This window comes from Neopsephotus bourkii, unplaced genomic scaffold (assembly GCF_033783945.1).
Source record: "Neopsephotus bourkii isolate Nb327-2 ecotype Australia unplaced genomic scaffold, CSIRO-AGI_Nbou_v1 NB_284, whole genome shotgun sequence".
NCBI classification, from domain to species: Eukaryota; Metazoa; Chordata; class Aves; order Psittaciformes; family Psittacidae; genus Neopsephotus; species Neopsephotus bourkii.
Genome location: NW_026900793.1, coordinates 859,453 through 877,326, shown reverse-complemented (window position 1 = coordinate 877,326; position 17,874 = coordinate 859,453). Strand labels below are relative to the sequence as shown.

Sequence of the window (17,874 nt, the reverse complement as noted above, 5' to 3'; positions counted from 1 at the left end):
GCTTTAGGTAAAGTCAATTAGCTACACATTTTGAAGCATACTTAAATAGGCAGCATATGGATGGTAAACAAAGAATAACCCAGTTTCTACCTGTTGTGATGTGTATGTCAGTACAAACTATGTAACAGGACTTTAAGTTCACAACTTCAATCCTTACCACAGAATATTGCAATTATATCTGTTTTAAATAACAGATAGGCTTTATTTCTCATGCACAAGAAAGAAAAAATAACTATATTGATTAATAAAATCTGGTCTACATTTTACAATCTTAAACCATTTTCCACAACCAGATAGTTGCCTACTGAAAACAAGAGGTAGGATTTACGTCTAACAACACAACAAAGTCCTAATTAGAAAGGTTTGACAACATGCTGATCACTACAGGCTATTCATTTACTCTGTCACTGGCTAAGGTTTTACACTTCTATTCACATCATACTTTTTAAGGAATAACAGCTAATGAAGTCATAAATAAGTGTGATTTCGTAGCAGGAATAACCTGAAATGGTCCTCTCTGTACTTCCAATGGCCTGATGTCAACTGTTATTAAACTACAGGTTTTATAAAGTCCTCCACTAGACGTCTAGAGTTAAGCCAGAAGTTCTGGCTGCAATACAGGCAGTGATGAAAAACACATGAGTGGTAACAAGTCATCTTAATATCTTTCTTCAGTACTAAGATGGGCTAATCTGAAGCAGCACTTTATTCTGGTATCACTCACAGTGCCAGGAGGATCAAGAAGTTTGGAAGTGGAATTTTTCTTTATATTTACTTTCCATTTCACAGAACTCAGCTTAGCTTCTTTTTATTTTTTTTTTTTTTGCTGTTTTATTTTATGTTATTTTTTAATAAGAAATAACTGGACATAAAGATCTCAGGTGGATTATCACAGTGCTTCTTGAAGAACTACCAAACTTGCAAGGTATGTCCAGTTTGAATACCTATTCTATATAAACAACAAAGAATTAAGCAACAGGTTGTCAGTCACTATTTGCAGATTAATAATGTCAGGCAATTTAGAGTTAGAAGCACCACTTTGTTTATGGAGCATTTGAAAATCAACTTTCCAGCTGAAATAATTCTGTATTTACTACATCTGAGCTGCAAAGCAATAAAAGGGTACAGTGAATCATTTAACTATGAAAGACTTGTCAGGAAGATGTAACAACTGAGAAGACTTTTTCCTCAGTTATTACAGTCTATGAAAAATCTATCCTACAATTGTTCTTACAGTTACAATTCTGTGTTAACTTTCTGCAATTTGGTATTCACAGTGCTTGTTTGTTTTTTAAAGTAGCTATCTCCAAAGTAATTAAAAATGACACATGGAAGAGTGAACTGTAAACAAGCTACACCCTTAAAATGCTCATAGATCATATTCAGTAATACACAAGAGACAAGCAGTTTTCCAAAAAGTAAGTACTCTCTAAACATAACTTACTTTGTAAACATGCTATTATCATATCACGTAACTTCAATATTGGACTATTTCTCAGGACAGAATAATTTCCTCAGTAATCTTACTAACCCCAAAATTTCCTGTTTTTCTTTAGCAATTTAAGTAAATCAATAGAGTAGACAAAGAGTTAAACATAAACTCCTTTTATTTCTGGAATGGGACAATGACTAATAGAACCAGAACTATTTTTAAATACAGCTTTCAAAACAGCAATGGTCTTGCCTTTCTTTGGACAAAATCTGTGCATGGGGCAATGGTTTGTGTTATTAATGAACACAGACTTTTCATTGCCTCTATAAAGACCACCACTGTGTCATTTAAAGGTTTCCTTTTCAGAAACAATGCCACAGGAAATTTGCCCCTGTGCACGGGTAACAGAGGTTATTTCTAAATATAGAGGGTTTTTTAAGTCTGAAAACTTTACCTATTAACTCCTCCAGAGTCATAACTGGTATGACAACAAAGACCACATGCTGCAAGACTGGCATGACACTGCCAAGGAATCTAGACTTGAACTGTTTTGTTGAGGGTTTTCTTATGTACACATCCCATACTAGCAATGTAACTTCTACCCTCACGGAAAGGGATTTTCTTTCCGTAATTAGTGTTGAGAATTTTCACGTAACAGAACTATTGCACATTTACCCTAAACTAATACATAAAAAGTTCCTATGTTCCACATGCTGTTTGGCAATATGAGTTTTCGTAAAAACCACCATATTAGTAAGGGTATGTATGTCCAAACAATCAGCACAGTGAGTTTAGGATTCACTAAGTTCTGAAGTCGTATTTCCTGAAGTGTCATACTTCAGGAAAGAAAGTCAGCCATACAGCATCTGTACATATAACGTATACTCTGCACATTCAGCTACCTCACTTTGCAGTGGCTAGTCTTTCAGTGAAAAGGTGCTGTTTGGTAGCTCTTTCTACTGAAGGAGAAAGTAAGATTGTTATAAAGAAAATGTAATGAAAAAGTATATTAGCTGTCCTTGAATTCCCAACATTTTCTCAAACTCATCTTCAATGTTCTGGTCTCTAAAAATGAGAAGGGACAAGGCCAGACTCTGTTCAAGCAACAACCATCTGTTCAAGGTTTTATTAAAGAGAGCACCTGAGCCTAACAGCTTGCATATGCCAAGAACCTTGTCCTTCCCTCTCTTTCCCTTCAGTGTTTCATCCCCCTAAACCAGGCTGTTCCACCCATTCCTTTGTGCTGGCTCTGATACTCAAGATTGATTTAGTTTATTCACCCTGAAAGAATGTGTTGGGGTTTTTTTCTTGCTCACATTAGTTTTATGCTGCTTTAGTGAGCTCCATCAGTTCAGCAAAACAGCCTGATTGGAAGAGCTGGTATGAGAGAAATGAAATATGTCCCTAGGCGCAGAACCAGCTTCAAGTGGTAGTAGTGGACCATTAGTACAGCTGTATTCGCAAACTGTACTTTCTGAAACAATTATTTCAGAACATTGTCATGATACAATAATTGAAGTATTTCTAGAAAGATCACTAGGATTTTGGACTTGAGGCTTTCATTTTCTTTTCATTCTCTTACTCTTGAAGTGTAAGCATGTAGAAAGCTTTTATGAGTTCTTTGAGATGACCTGCAAAGTCAGAGCATTCCCACAGAGACATATCAACATCTATTTATTGGGAAATTCAAAAACTCCATCCAGGAAAAAAAACTTTAGAACTTCCATAAACTCCAGTTCTTTGGAATCCATTCTTTGGCCAATACAAACCTGGAGTCAGACTTGATTACCACCCCTAAGAACAAAGCCTATATATATATATATATATATATATGTATGTATATATATACACCACCCCTATATATATATACACCCATATATATATCACCCCTAAGAACAAAGCCTATATATATAAAAATGTATGTATATAAATATATATATTTAATTCTATTTATTTCACAAATCAGGTTTCCTTTTGTAAAGTGACTTGCCTTCAAGATATTTCTCTCAAAGGACTAGTATGTCATTGATGTCATATTTCAACATTACTTCTCTAGAACCATTTGTGAAATGCATGTTTTTCAAGAGTTCAAATTGGCCACTACTCCAATCAGCCTCAAATTTTCCACAGTTTGAAATAATAATTAGTTCTTTAAATATCTGAAATATGCAATCACTTGCTACAGTTGCAAGTGTGGAAACAGATTTTTAAATTGTTTCATAGGACAACTTTCTGGCACCAGATCCAGAAAAGCATTTCAGGATTGTAGATGGAAGATTATCTTTTAGATGCTGTAACACTACATCCAGTGCCTACCACAAACATAAGTTAACTGTTAACAAAACTATATATACCTGCAAGGGTACAAAGTATACTAGTGTTCTGTTGTCAGACACATCTGGGGGGAAGGAGTCACTGCATTCTTTATTGAGAGTGTAATCTATATGCTGTTATCTTTTTACCTTTTATACACCCTGAACTACACACAGTTACAGTAGCAGCACTGTATGTATACACAGCATTTTCGTGCTGTTAAGAACCATACACAAGAAACATCAAAATGACCTCGTACGGAAAAATACAATGCAAACAAAACCTCAGAATTCTGAATAAGCCAACACCCTTGTACAAACCAGAACACTCCTTCCTCTGTGACTGAGACCAGAGACAAAATGCCTACATAAAGACATTTTTCAGCCATAAACAGATCAGCAAGATTTAATTAGGTGATCAAACAAGAACTGACATTCATTAAATATTTCCCTAAAGAGGTCTATGATAGTCTAAATAGAAACATTTCTATAAACAGGATATACATAATAAAATTTACAGCAGCTCCTGTTGGTTTGCACAGCAAACTGCAGTATCCAAACAATATCCCTTCAGAGAGGAAGAAGGCAGAGCTGAGAGCTGAATTTACAGTCTTTTCTCACAGAGTAGCAAAACATCCTGTGGTAATTCTTTTTCCCTTGTGTCTAATTTTATAGGAGTATTTGGTCAATAAAGTGATGTTTAGAATAACACCAGAGCATGTAGAAAATATCTAGGGGTCCCTTCCAACCCATACTACTCTATGATTCATCACCATGACTCAGGTAATACACTTTACTGTAATTAAAGACTGGACTCCTGGTTTTCCCAGGCAGGTGTGGCTAGAAGAAATCTGGTAAAATTAGAACACCGAGAAGCAGAATTGAATTAAATTGAATGAACAGCTGTAATGAGGCAGGATCAGTCCTTTTTTTCTAAATACAAATCTACTCTGTAAGTCCTTTGCAACTTTTGTACTCTTCTCAGCAACTTCAGGAAAAAGACATGGGGTTTTCTACTTTGAAGGTGCTCTAGCTGATCCAGCATCTTTCTGTCTTCCAGACCAAAGTACCTTTGATTACACAAGAAAGATAATCCCAAATTCTAGGTAATCTAGAAAGCTGATGGGGCTTACGGCAGTAAATTCAAGCATGACACATAATTGTCTCCTATCAGCTGGCCTAGCTGTCATGTACAGGCCCCATGACAACAAAGCTATGTCAGAAAAAAAAACCCACTTTTACTGAAAAAATAGGCATTCAAATGTATTGGCTTCTAGTCCTTTCCTAGGTGCAATTTAAGTTACTGATTTCAAAGAACATGGATTCATAAGCCCTTGTCAAATAAAAGTCAATGCAAATGTGCTTCCATACAAAGGTGACCTTCCATCAATGCCAGTAACAAACAGAAGACTAGGAAATGGCAAAGCTGTTGTCAGGACTGAAAACTCTGTTTTTCCAGATTAATCACAGAATCAGATTGGATAAGGCCTTTAAGATCAATCAAGTCCTCCTGCAACCCCAGGAATGCCAAGTCCACAACTAAACCATGCCACCAAGGGGCTCATCTACACCGTTTTTTAACACTTCCAGGGACAGTGAATAGAATCGCAGACTGGTTTGGGTCGGAAGGGACCTTAAAGCTCATCCAGTTCCAACCCCTTCCCCTAGACATCTTACCCTAAGGCCAGGCTTCTCCAAGCCTTGTCCAATGTGGCCTTGGGTACTTTCAGGGATGGCGCAGCCACAGTTTGTAAGGGCACAATAAGAGTTTACTTCGAAGTGTTCAGGGAATAGGATAACACATGTTTAGGCTGTATCCCGATGAGAGCATTTTCTGCATTGCTAATCAAGTATCTCTCAGTTTTCTAGATGCAAGCAATGCACGTGTGCCCATGCATCACATACAAATATTTTTTTCCATCAAGAATGAATAAATGACATCCACTTCCATGTTCTGGTAAAACTGACTACAAAAATTACACCTGCAAGCTATGAAGCAAATGATGATACTATTTTTTTAGGCTCAACTAAAAAACGTTGATATGACATTAATGTCTAATGAATTTCATTAAATATTTTATTATTATATAATTTATAATAATGATTTGTATTTTAAAGACTTTTTTTAATAATCATCATCTTTCGTAATCTGATTAAACCTTAATATTCATAACAGACCAATTCTCAGGATCAGAGCGTGCAGCAGTGGATGAAGTAAATAGTTCAATACCTTTTTATTTGCTGTTTCACATTCACTGATTCTTGTGTTTGAGTGTTTTATTTATTTTCCTCTCTAAGATTGGCTATCCTGATTAAGAAGATATGAAAGAATACACACTCCTCCTCTTCTTGGCTTTGTGCTCTGCCAAACCTCTCACTGGTCCTTCGTATTTTACACTAAAGAATATGATGCTCCAAGATATGGAAGAAGATGATGATGATGACGATGACAATTCTCTATTCCCAACCAGTGAACCAATTATACCACTGATTCCTTTTGATTTGTTCCCAGTATGCCCCTTTGGATGCCAGTGCTATGTGAGAGTTGTCCATTGCTCTGACCTAGGTAAGAATGAAGTTGTGTCTGTTCTCCACGGGACCCTCCTTCGGAGGATTTGCTTTTTAAAAGGTGACTCCTACAGCTCCATAAATCACACACATTCTTATATTCCTGCAACAGTCATTTTCCACAGGAGCTGACATTTTTTCAATTAGGCTTGCAAACCAAACCCTACTCGTGTTCAGCAACTAATCTGTGCCCAGCACTTTTTACATGTTTTCCCAGTTCATGGGAAAAAATACCACAGGTAACAACATTTTAACAGAAGGCAAACCTGCCTTATGCTAGTCGCTAAATACAAAGTCATTATTAATTGTGACAATTTGAATTATTAATTGTGACAATTTGAATGGGTGTCCATTGAATTTTCCCCATGATCCAAAGTAATCAAAGGCCTATGCTCCTGTCATTTGCACAATGACATTCGTTCTCATCACAGTTCTGCCACCAGCTTAAACTCAATCCTACGCTCCTCATATCTTAGAAACATTGACTGAATGTATAAATTGCTTGTTTGGGTTTTTTGTTTGTTTGGGTTTTTTAATGTGTCATTATTAAGGAATGAAAATAAACTTTTCTGACAAAAATAAACTGTGATTATTGCATCTAGTTTAGATTGCAAGCTGCTTTACTTTAAGTTCATATGGGGAAAAAAACACCCTAGAAACAGACTTCATCTTTAAATAACTGTAACCTATTAATTAAAACATAATTGTTGATAAATTGGACCAGCATGTACCATTTGCTGCATCAGCTTTTCCACTGCAAAGAAAGTTACTATCCCTTGCTAGTTTCCTGCTGATTCAGGATCTCAGATGGCATAAACTGAAGTGGTTTTGTAACTCAACAGTGAACTGGACTGAGGGATTTATTCAACTGGCAGTTAATTACTAGTTACTGGTTGCTACCAAGAACACATTTTGCAGACGTGACCTGCAACCCTGCCAGTATAATGGGATAGGGCAGTGGAAAGGAGCAGTTAAGCACTGAGCAGAAATCCCTTAAAGCCATGCAACAGCCCTGGTCCTCAACAGAGGACCACAGCCCCAGATTCTCCAAAGGCTGCTTTCTCCAGGGACTTTATAAATACAACAGTTTCCCTGTCGAACAACCTGTGCTCTGAGCTCCCATATTTCATGGATGTAAAGAACTTACAATGAGCACCCCCCTTCAAGATTTTCATGGTCAGAGGCAGAAGCAGTTCCTCCTGAAACTATCCACACACTTTTATCATACATTCTCACATAATTAGTTCTTCTCATTATCAAATATTCCCTTTTATCTTTTGCTTTATGACACTTCGTATTTTCTTTCCCATCATAATCATCAACAACTTTACTTTGTTTTGGTGTTTACCAGTTAATTTCTTTGGACTTATGTACAGGCAGCACATAATGTTTCTGTCCCATACTTCAACAGGTTTGACATCAATACCTCGCAACATTCCACCAGATACACGTATGATTGACCTTCAGAACAACAAAATTAAAGAGGTCAAGGAAAATGATCTCCAAGGACTCACATCACTTTATGTAAGCTTGCTATTTTCCAAGTTTAAAATCCTATTTAGCAATGCGAAATATTCTGATACTTTTAAAATACATTTTTTTCTTCTCCAGTAACAGCCATAAAAATACAGTCTAATGCCTGCATGTTTGACTGCTCCCACCTAGCAAGAAGCAAATTTCTTTGAGCTGTAAGAACTATGCCACTTCCCACAACATCCAGGAACTGTACCAAGAAGATACTCAAGATTTCTTCACTCCTTAGCATGTACAGACAGGTTTAGAATAATTGGCAACTGATTAATCTAAACACAGTACACAATAACACTATAATGATTTAACACTATAATGATTTTTTTTTAATCATGAAAGAAAATCGGAGAATCTCAGAGGCTTGGAAAGGAATATTAAATCTGTTCTGGAACACCTATCTCCATAGGATGTCACTCTAAATCCAGAATGAACAAATACTGACAATTTGAAAACCTTTTTTTTGTAAGAATGACAAATCTGTTCCACAAGTTACAGCAAGTTAATGACATTTTCTACCTCATTAGGAAGCCATGAAACACATCACAATAAAACCAACTCCTCATCAGTCATGTTTGGTTTCTGAGCAAGAACTGAAAATTTACGAGATCTAAGCATCTCAGAATCGGCTTCTTAATCATTATGAGCTAAGCTAGGGTAGAAAAAATAGGAACGTTATAAATTCACAGTTTGCAACAGTTTCCACTCCCCTCAAGTGTCTCATGTCTGGGTACAAAATGGTCTTACTAGCAAGTCAGGGGTAAACACGCTAACAGTGGTTTACGTTCAGTATAAAAGAGCTTACAGATGCTAACCTCTGGTCACTGAGAAGGACACTGGATTACATTAGCATTCACCACATTATACAGTAGAGTCACCACTTAATTATGTGATGACTGCAAACTTCGAGCTGTTTTGATTTTTCTCATCAGATAATTTGTGGCAAGACCTAACAAAATTCTTACTGAAAGCAAAGTTTACTTTGTACATCTTGTCTGAGTACTAGCCTAGTTAGCAAAGGAACAGATGGCAACTTGGATTAGGAAGGAGAATTTCCTGTTTATTTCCTTAAGCTATCCTCATTTTTTCAGGGAAAAAAAAAAAAAAAACCAAATTAATTCTGTTTCACTTTAATATCCACCACCCCCCCCCCCAATTTCAGAAAGCAGAGACTTACCAACAGCTCAAAGAAGTAAAAAAAGAACAACATTTATTACTCTAGGTATGGAAATGCAAAGATGTGATTTGACATGCAAAATAATCTCAGATAAATCATATTTTGTTGTCTGTAGTAACTCATTACAAGCTCTCTGATAAAACACAGCAGCCAAGAACAAGTAACTGTCCCCAAAAAAGGACTAGTGTACTCTACAGAAGAGACTTAAGTCCAGAAGTTGAGAAATTATGGCAAATAAGACACAAATTCATGTGTGTCTAAGTCATATACAGACATTAAGGAAGTTCAGATTAAAACCCTGTTATTTTGCAGTGTTATGCTGAAATAAGAGATGGAATTCTGAGTTTTGAGAATTTGTCTGCATTAAGGAACATCAACAACAGAATATAATCCTGACACAATCCTACGAAATACATGATGACACACATTTTTTTGCCAGTTCTTCTCATTGCCCACTGGCACCTTGTCAGCTCTGATTAGTTCTTCTCTACCTTCTAGTTGATGCTCCAGCTTTCGGGCTCTTCCCCCCCTGCCCCCCAATCAACTGAAATGCCCAGAAGGCATCAGTGCTAATGTTTGGTATGATGGAAAAATAAAGTCTTTTAAATATTTAATTTTTAAATTATATAATCAAATTCATGACTTAAAATTCATAGTCAATGATCCTGCATAAAGAAATTTTCTTTGTATTTCTCTTCCCATCTCTCACAGGCACTGGCTTTGAACAACAATAAAATAACCAAGATCCATCCAAAAGCCTTTCAACCAACAAAGAAGCTACGACGACTGTATTTGTCTCACAACCAGCTAACTGAGATTCCAACAAATCTACCAAATACTTTAGCAGAGCTCAGAATCCATGCTAATAAGGTTAAGAAAATCCACAAGGATGCATTTAAAGGAATGAAATCTCTACATGTTTTAGGTAAGTCCAATTAAGCAGAAAAGAAAATGTCTTTATCAAAACTGTAACATACTATATATAGTTTTCATTCAACCATTTCCAGTGTGCAACTTTCTCTTTAAGAGATCTCCAGGCTGTGGAAGTGATCTTCCATGATTTAATTACTATGTATCCTCACAGCCTTTCTTCAACTGAAAGCTGTAACGTCCACCCCTCAGAATAGGTAATCCAAGCTAAATATTAATTAATGCTTAGAACATCAGAAGTCAGAAATAAAATTAAGTCAGATGTTTATAACGCAGTCAAACATACATAGAAATCCTATGCCATAAAGACCTCTTTTTTTATTGTTCCCTTGGACAGAAATGAGTGCAAATCCTCTTAACAATGATGGAATAGAGCCAGGAGCTTTTGAAGGAGTAAATATATACCATATCAGAATTGCAGAAGCGAAATTAACTTCAATTCCTAAAGGTATGCTGCTTTGTTTTACCTGTTCCATTTTACCTATACCAGTACACTCCTAAAAAAAAAAAAGCTTCAACATCTATATGATTACCAAAATGTTCTTAACTTCTGCATGGTATTTTTTATTTCTATCAAATCACTTCCTACTTCATTTTTCTTTCTCTATTTGGAATCCAATTCTACATCCCAAAAGTGTGCACACATGTGCAGGCACATGCACACTCACACAAGCAGTGCACACACACACTCATTTTCCAGCCTTCTCCCTGTTAAGAGGTCCACTCCCCTAAGATCCAGAGACTTTTCAGGAGAAGCAATGTGAAGCAAATCATAGTTAAATGTCACTTCACATCTTCTACATTAGCCTCTCAAAAATCCTTGCAAAGAAAGGATAAACCCCCTGATATTTGATTGTAAGAGGTCATCAGTGATACAGAATTCCCACTTTCTTTATGCATTTAAAACTTCTAACTTGAATTTTGAATGTTTCAAGTGAGACTGTAGCTCAAATATGCTCTGCAATATGACCACCATAATGCAAAACCCAACACAGCATTTTATACATCTTTTGATGAGGTCTTGCTAGAGTAAAATTTAACTGCTAATTTCAACTGTTCAAAAATACTAGCTATGAGAAAAAGGGAAGGAAAAAGGATGGGGCTTTGAGCAACCTGCTCCAGTGGAAGGTGTCCCTGCCCATGGCAGATGGTTGGAACTGGATGAGCGTTAAGATCCCTTCCAATCCAAACCAGCCTATGATTTGTTATATCATTCATCAGGTTGCAAGGAAACTAAATACTGGCCCCTGAGATAATGATTTTGGGATCATTCAGATCTTATCAACTTTAATCTCATAAACATATATACATAATACAAAAGCATCCTGTAGAAGAGAACACTAAAAAACACCAAAAAAAACCAAAAAAACAAACCACCAAGCAAACAAAAAAAAACAAGGACAAAAAAATAAACCAAGCAAATCACATTAATTGTTCAGAGAATATTAAGATCAGAAACTATGTGCCTGCTTATGGTAACACACCCTAATATACACAAAAAGACTTTCTTCTACTATTATTATAACAGTGTCTCCTGTCACTTAGCATCAAAAAAATCCACCAAAGATAAAATGACTGCAATTTTGTCTTTCCAAGCAGCACGCAGGAATTTAAAGTGGGAAAAAAGCCCAAATGAACAAACACCATAGCATAGCCCCTGGCACAAAAACAGACTGGAAAGCACACCACTTCAGTGTTGTGAGGCTACAACAAATAACAATGGCAACGTGAGCAGTACTCTCACAAGCATGGTTTCTCTTGCTTGGTGTCAGGGTGCCATCTAGACACATGCTGGTAAAACTGAACATAAGATCAGCAAATACAAATTCAAACTTGTGAATGTCTTTCTCTGCCTTCACTAAAAGCATGTTGTAAAAAAGAGTCTCCTCCTCCCAGTCCACTCACTGACAGCTCTGAATTGGGACTATTTGGTACCATGTGAGAAAACACTCCATGTACTGGCACAGGAAAGAACATATGGAATATTTAGTTTTCCTTAGAGAATTCCAAAAGCTTTCCTCCCACATCACATCTTCGGAACTTAACAGACAGTTAACACAGTCTGGATCTTATACTTACACAGTTGTTACACTGTGTGCAAGAAGATACATATCCAAAAACTGGTTCCATAGGAGCAGTGTTTGGACTACCGACAGTTAGATAATTGCATATAACATACAATTTACACCTTAACAGGTTAACCAAAAGTATACAGAAAGCTGTTACAAAGCAAACTAGCAAAATTATATCAAATTTTAGAACCCTGAATTCTTAACTTTAGCATATGTACCTTCACATCTTAATTTTCTTTCAAGATTACTATTTTAAATCAAATTATGTTGATAAGTTTTATTTTTTTTTTTAAGTAACACACTTGTATCCAATACCCATTTCTTTCATACAGACACCATCACCCTCCCCGCACCTTACCCCCCCCAATTCTTCACCCGATACTAAACACAAAGGAAAGAAGTTGTTTGGAACGTAATAGACATTCCAACAAAAATAAGTTGTCTTACTTTTCTCATACTGCATTTGTTTTTCACCAGGACTGCCCTCCAGTCTACTGGAACTTCATTTAGATGACAATAAGATCACAGCAATTGAAATTGAAGATTTTAACCGATACAAAGATCTTCAAAGGTAAAAGTCCCAGGCAGAATGCTTTTCTTTGATTAAAGATCAGACCTGGCAGGGTCTCTTATTTAATACTTGCCAGTGGGAGAAAAGAGAATTTAGAAATTTAAATGTTTTACTAAGAACTGCTGTAAATAAGACCAAACTTAAAACTACTCCCTCTCCCCCCCAACATTAACCTTCTTACTACACCTCTTGCCTACAGTTCCCAGAAGTGCATGTTAAGAACAGCATCTCATCACAAAACCTAATTATTGTAAATTCTTGCCTAATGGCACCTAGGTGTTCTGTAATAAAACATGTCTTTCACGTAACATCTCTTAATGTGCTAGTAGAAATATGCTTCAATTAAGCATTGCCTGTATTTCTCATACTCAGAATACATGAAACCTTGTGGTCATATTATTTATCAACAGTAATCTGTGGTTTTCTCCAGGCTGCTCCCTACCAGGCCCAGGCATTTTAACTCTTTGGTTACTTACCTCACAAATCACACCCCCCCCCAGAATGAAGTATACAGCAATGCCAACAGACTTCTGTTTTGGGAAGAGGATGCCTTTCCTGCAACTACATTGATAGGATTTGAAAGGAGCGTGACCAGCAGGTCGAAGGAGGTGATTCTGCCCCTTTACTCTGCTCTTGTGAGACCTCACTTGGAGCATTGGGTGCAGTTCTGGTGTCCTCAACATAAAAAGGACATGGAACTGTTGAAACAAATCCAGAGGAGGCCACGAGGATGATCAGGGGACTGGAGCACCTCCTGTATGAAGATAGGCTGAGAAAGTTGGGACTGTTCAGCCTGGAGAAGAGAAGGCTGTGTGGAGACCTCAGAGCAGCCTTCCAGTATCTGAAGGGGGCATACAGGGATGCTGGGGAGGGACTCTTCATTAGGAACTGTAGTGACAGGACAAGGGGTAATGGGTTAAAACTTAAACAGGGGAAGTTTAGATTGGATATAAGGAGGAAATTCTTTCCTATTAGGGTGGTGAGGCACTGGAATGGGTTGCACAGGGAGGTTGTGAATGCTCCATCCCTGGCAGTGTTCAAGGACAGGTTGGACAAGGCCTTGGGCGAGATGGTGCGAGGTGTCCCTGCCCATGGCAGGGGGGTTGGAACTTGATGATCTTAAGGTCCTTTCCAACCCTAACTATTCTATGATTCTACGATTTAGGAGTCATAATAGGTTTTTAATTCTAGAGAAAGCCTAAGTATACTGGAAAGAAACACTCCATACATTGAGGAATGTATCACTGATGTAGGGCAAAAAAGTTTGCTCTGTAAAGCTCAGTTAACTACTTTGAAAATACGGCTGAGCAGCAGTGAATTTTGGATTTGGTACGAAACTACTACAAAAGAGGAACTGCTGAGCTGCTTTTAGATACCAGCTTTAGTTTTTGAAATAATTAAGAAAGAAAGGACAAACAGAGGATGGCAGGTCAAGTGGAAAGAGCAATTGCAAACTGACATGCACATCCACCTTCTGAATCATCTTTCCAGCAACACAGGCTGAAGTGTCATAGCAAAACCAAAAAATTCTAACGAAGGCCTAAATTAAGGAAAATGTAGAAGTAGGAAAAAGGTAGTCCTGCTTATTTTTAAAAGATAAAGTTTTTGACTAAGCTATAACTGTTTCTTTAGAAGACTTGCTTCCTTTGGCTGTTTATTAGAACAACATTTTCAGTAACTGTGAAATTACACTACTTGATAAAATGGCACACTTTCTTTTACAAGCAGATTGGTTGATGTTTATCATTTTAACTCTTGTCACTGAAAGTAGAAAAACTGCATGCAAAACCATACAGCTACCCTCATCAGGCTAGCTGCTGTCCTTTAAGTGCAGACTGAATTAAGAAGAAAAAAAGTTTGATAGCTTGGTGGTAGGTTTTTTTTCTATCAGAGGTAAGATTTCATCAACTCTCCCCAATTCTTTTTGTCCCCTATGCTTACTCCTACACATTTCAAACTTACAAAAAAAAAAACCCAAAACACTCAACCCCCCCCCCCCCAAAAATCCCCAACACAAACTAACAAAAAGCCACAAAAAAACCCCAACCCAAAAACCAAAGTATGTTTATGCTCTTCAGTGCTGTTGTGAACCTCAACTGGTCCTTAATTAAACGTTTCTTATACTACTTCTAGGCTTGGACTTGCGAATAATAAAATCAAAGATGTGGAAAATGGAAGTTTTGCCAACATACCAAGCATACGTGAAATCCACCTCGAAAAAAATAAGCTCAAGAAAGTTCCCCCTGGATTACCCGAACTGAAATATCTACAGGTCATATACCAAACTTAATAGAAAGTTCTGGTTGTTATGAGTCGTTTGACTTTTACACAACCATGCTGATAAGCACATAACTAAAAAGCAGAATTGTCACATATATTTGTTTGCTACAGGTTTATTATATAATAATTATTATATAATTATATCTATACACTCTGGCATTAGCAAGCCAGAGTGGAAATTTTTCTATTCCCATGCTGAAAAATCTTAAATCCAAAGTAAATTATTCATTAGGCTGAAATGATAAAATTTTAAATTTGTATTTAGAGCTAGAAAAATTCAGCAATAAAACACTTTCAAAGATATTTATTTCCCAGAATCTGAAATAGCAATTAAAACCATATCAGCAAATCTTCCAATATCAACTTTTCTAGAAATTACTTTTTAAAAATTATTAAAACTCAGAAGATTTACATTTTGGTAGAATGCAATACTTATTATGAGAGAATATAATTTTTACTATAAGAAAATATAACCTACATTTTAGGAGAATGTTCCATAAGAACAGAGTTCAAGTATTCTGACAACACACTGATAAAATACGATATAACTTGTTTTGTGGGAGAGACTACAAAACACTTGTTTTGTATCAGGAGGTAAATATTTATATATATTTAACACAAATTTTTAATTCCTATTACTATTTAGGCCTGTATCCAACTAATCTTACAGCAAACCTCAGTTACCTATATATGTGCCAATGAATGCTTAGCTATTTTTCCCATTTATATGCTAATTATTTGATTTTACTGTTTCTTATTACTGCAGGTAGTTTTCCTCCATTCTAATCATATTGCAAAACTGGGAGTGAATGATTTCTGTCCAACGGGAAGAAGAAAGAAGAAAGCATTATACAGTGGCATAAGCCTCTTCAATAATCCTGTAAAGTACTGGGAGGTTCAGCCTTCAACTTTCCGTTGCATTTTAGCCAGAAACAGTGTGCAACTCGGAAACTTCCTTAAGTGATAGAGAAGTTGGTCATTTCGTAAAACAACTTGTTGAAATCAGTTCTACAATACTTGAAATTTGCAGAAAAATGCTAATTTTACACTATTTAACCAGTTTACAATGTATTTACTATTTCAGAGATAATGAATTAGATGAAAAATGTTAGTAGGAGCCATGCTCAATCACATTTGAATAATTTAAACACAAGCCTTTATATCTTACGGAAGGACTCTTGAAACTGGAAACTGTATTTGATGTTTCCTATTATAGGTGTTAAATTCTTTACTTAAATCACATTGTTTTGACATATTCTTTCTTTTAAATAGATTCTAAAAACCAAGTGGAAGTGACTTTTTCCATAGTAATGAATTTTTGTCTGCCAAAAAGCATTGTAAGAGAAGTTGTAAAAAGAAATTATCAGACCTCAAGGGACAACTTCTTGTGCCATTTTTGATAATCAGCAAAGACGCAATAAAAAGGTACGATATTGTGAGGTCTTTTTTCCCTGATGAAAACATAGTAAGTGAGATAAAGGTAGGTTTCGTATCAAGAAATAACACACAAAAAAAAAACTCTAAAAGCTTTTGGTATTTCTTCTTGCATCTCCGAGAGAAATGTTCTTCAGTGTTTTGCTATCAATGCAATTTGATGTACTCTGAACTTTGAAAAAGAAGGATTCAAGACTTATCATATGCTTTAAGCTTAATAGGAATGATTATTAAACTCCCTTTAGGCTGGCACAAACATTTTCTTTTATCTATAACAATAGTAATCATGGTTTTCCTTTTATTTTTTTCCTCTTTTATAATTGACATCACACGGGTTAAGAATCCCCTGTTAACATAAGTACCTTAAAATTGCTGAACGCAAGCAGATAGCTGGAACTCAACTGCCCTGACTTCTTACATAGGTCAGCACATAGAATTCTCAATACTGACAGTACTGTATAAAAGGGGTATTTTAAATATCTATTTAGTGTATATTTGCTATTGGGATTCAAAATAAATTAAATAAACTTAAAAAATACTTGTGTTTGTATATTTGATTATATACTAAGTCATGTCAAAATATTCAGAGATTATAATCAAGCATGTGTCTGACTTCTGTAGATATTTTCTCTATTCTTCCAAATCTACATACCAAGAGCACCATTTATCACTGCTGTTCTTCACCAAGTTCAAAATTCAATGCTTCATCTGAAGCTGCTATGGAAAATGACACACACCAGTAGAAGGAAAATACTACAGGGAAATCAAGTAGTTTCCAATCTCTCAGCCTTTCTACCACCTCCCTATGTATACTAAGCAATAAGTATCAAGTCTAAGGTCTCATTTTTTTTTCATCTGCTTGGTCTCTTTGTATTTAATGTTTTGTTAGTACCACTGTGGTTTTGAGACCCAAAATCACATGGGGAGAAAAGGGAGAATGGGTCAAGGGGAAGGTTTTCCTGCAGAATAGTTACTGCAATCAGAAATTCTATAAGGCGCTTCAGAATAAAAAGAAAACAAACCCCAATTCAAATCTGCATATCACCAAGCATCTTTCTATTCCTGGCTTCTGAAGGTATTTCTAAGGAATGCATTTCTTAGCAAATAACATGGGGAAAGCAGTGATCAGTACTGAAAACCACAGTTAATGAGTATATTCTTCATCAGCTGGTGTAGTTTATATCATGGACTTCTTTAGCCATAGTTACGTCATCATGTGTGAAGAGCTATGACCTCTAAACAGAGGAAAAAAGGGAGTATCTTCAGAGATTTTTCCACTAGGGAATTAATTCTACCGTAACAGGAAGCACAGAACTGCTGGTGTACAGTTCTTACAGGGAATGCATACCAGCTTTTACTGTGACTCAGCATTCCCAGTGAAGATGCAGTCTTTATTTAAATAAATCCAACGGTAACAAACCTGACAAGGCTGCAGAGGGAAACAGCCAACTCCTGAAGCCACCTCTACAAAATTTCTGTGGAGCGTGAAAAGAGCAGCAGCAGAAATAAGTAACTAAGAATGAAACAGCCTAGTTACATAAAGGATAACACACCACACAGGCTAGTCATTT

At 36.3% G+C, this 17,874-nt stretch overlaps 3 protein-coding genes across 4 annotated transcripts in view; 1 reads left to right on the top strand and 2 right to left on the bottom strand.

The window, feature by feature from the left end:
• The window catches only part of PBRM1 (polybromo 1), a 351,134-nt gene that overhangs the window by 260,377 nt on the left and 72,883 nt on the right, over positions 1–17,874 (bottom strand). The gene's annotated exons all lie outside the window — the stretch shown is intronic.
• Positions 1–17,874, bottom strand: part of CENPP (centromere protein P) — a 133,482-nt gene that overhangs the window by 58,755 nt on the left and 56,853 nt on the right. The window lies entirely within an intron of this gene.
• Positions 819–16,841, top strand: ASPN (asporin). Its single transcript, XM_061346993.1, has 8 exons — positions 819–925; positions 6,043–6,310; positions 7,724–7,836; positions 9,728–9,941; positions 10,284–10,394; positions 12,496–12,589; positions 14,723–14,861; positions 15,636–16,841. Exons 2-8 carry the CDS (start codon positions 6,067–6,069, stop codon positions 15,831–15,833), a joined length of 1,113 nt encoding a protein of 370 aa, XP_061202977.1. The 5' UTR covers positions 819–925; positions 6,043–6,066; the 3' UTR covers positions 15,834–16,841.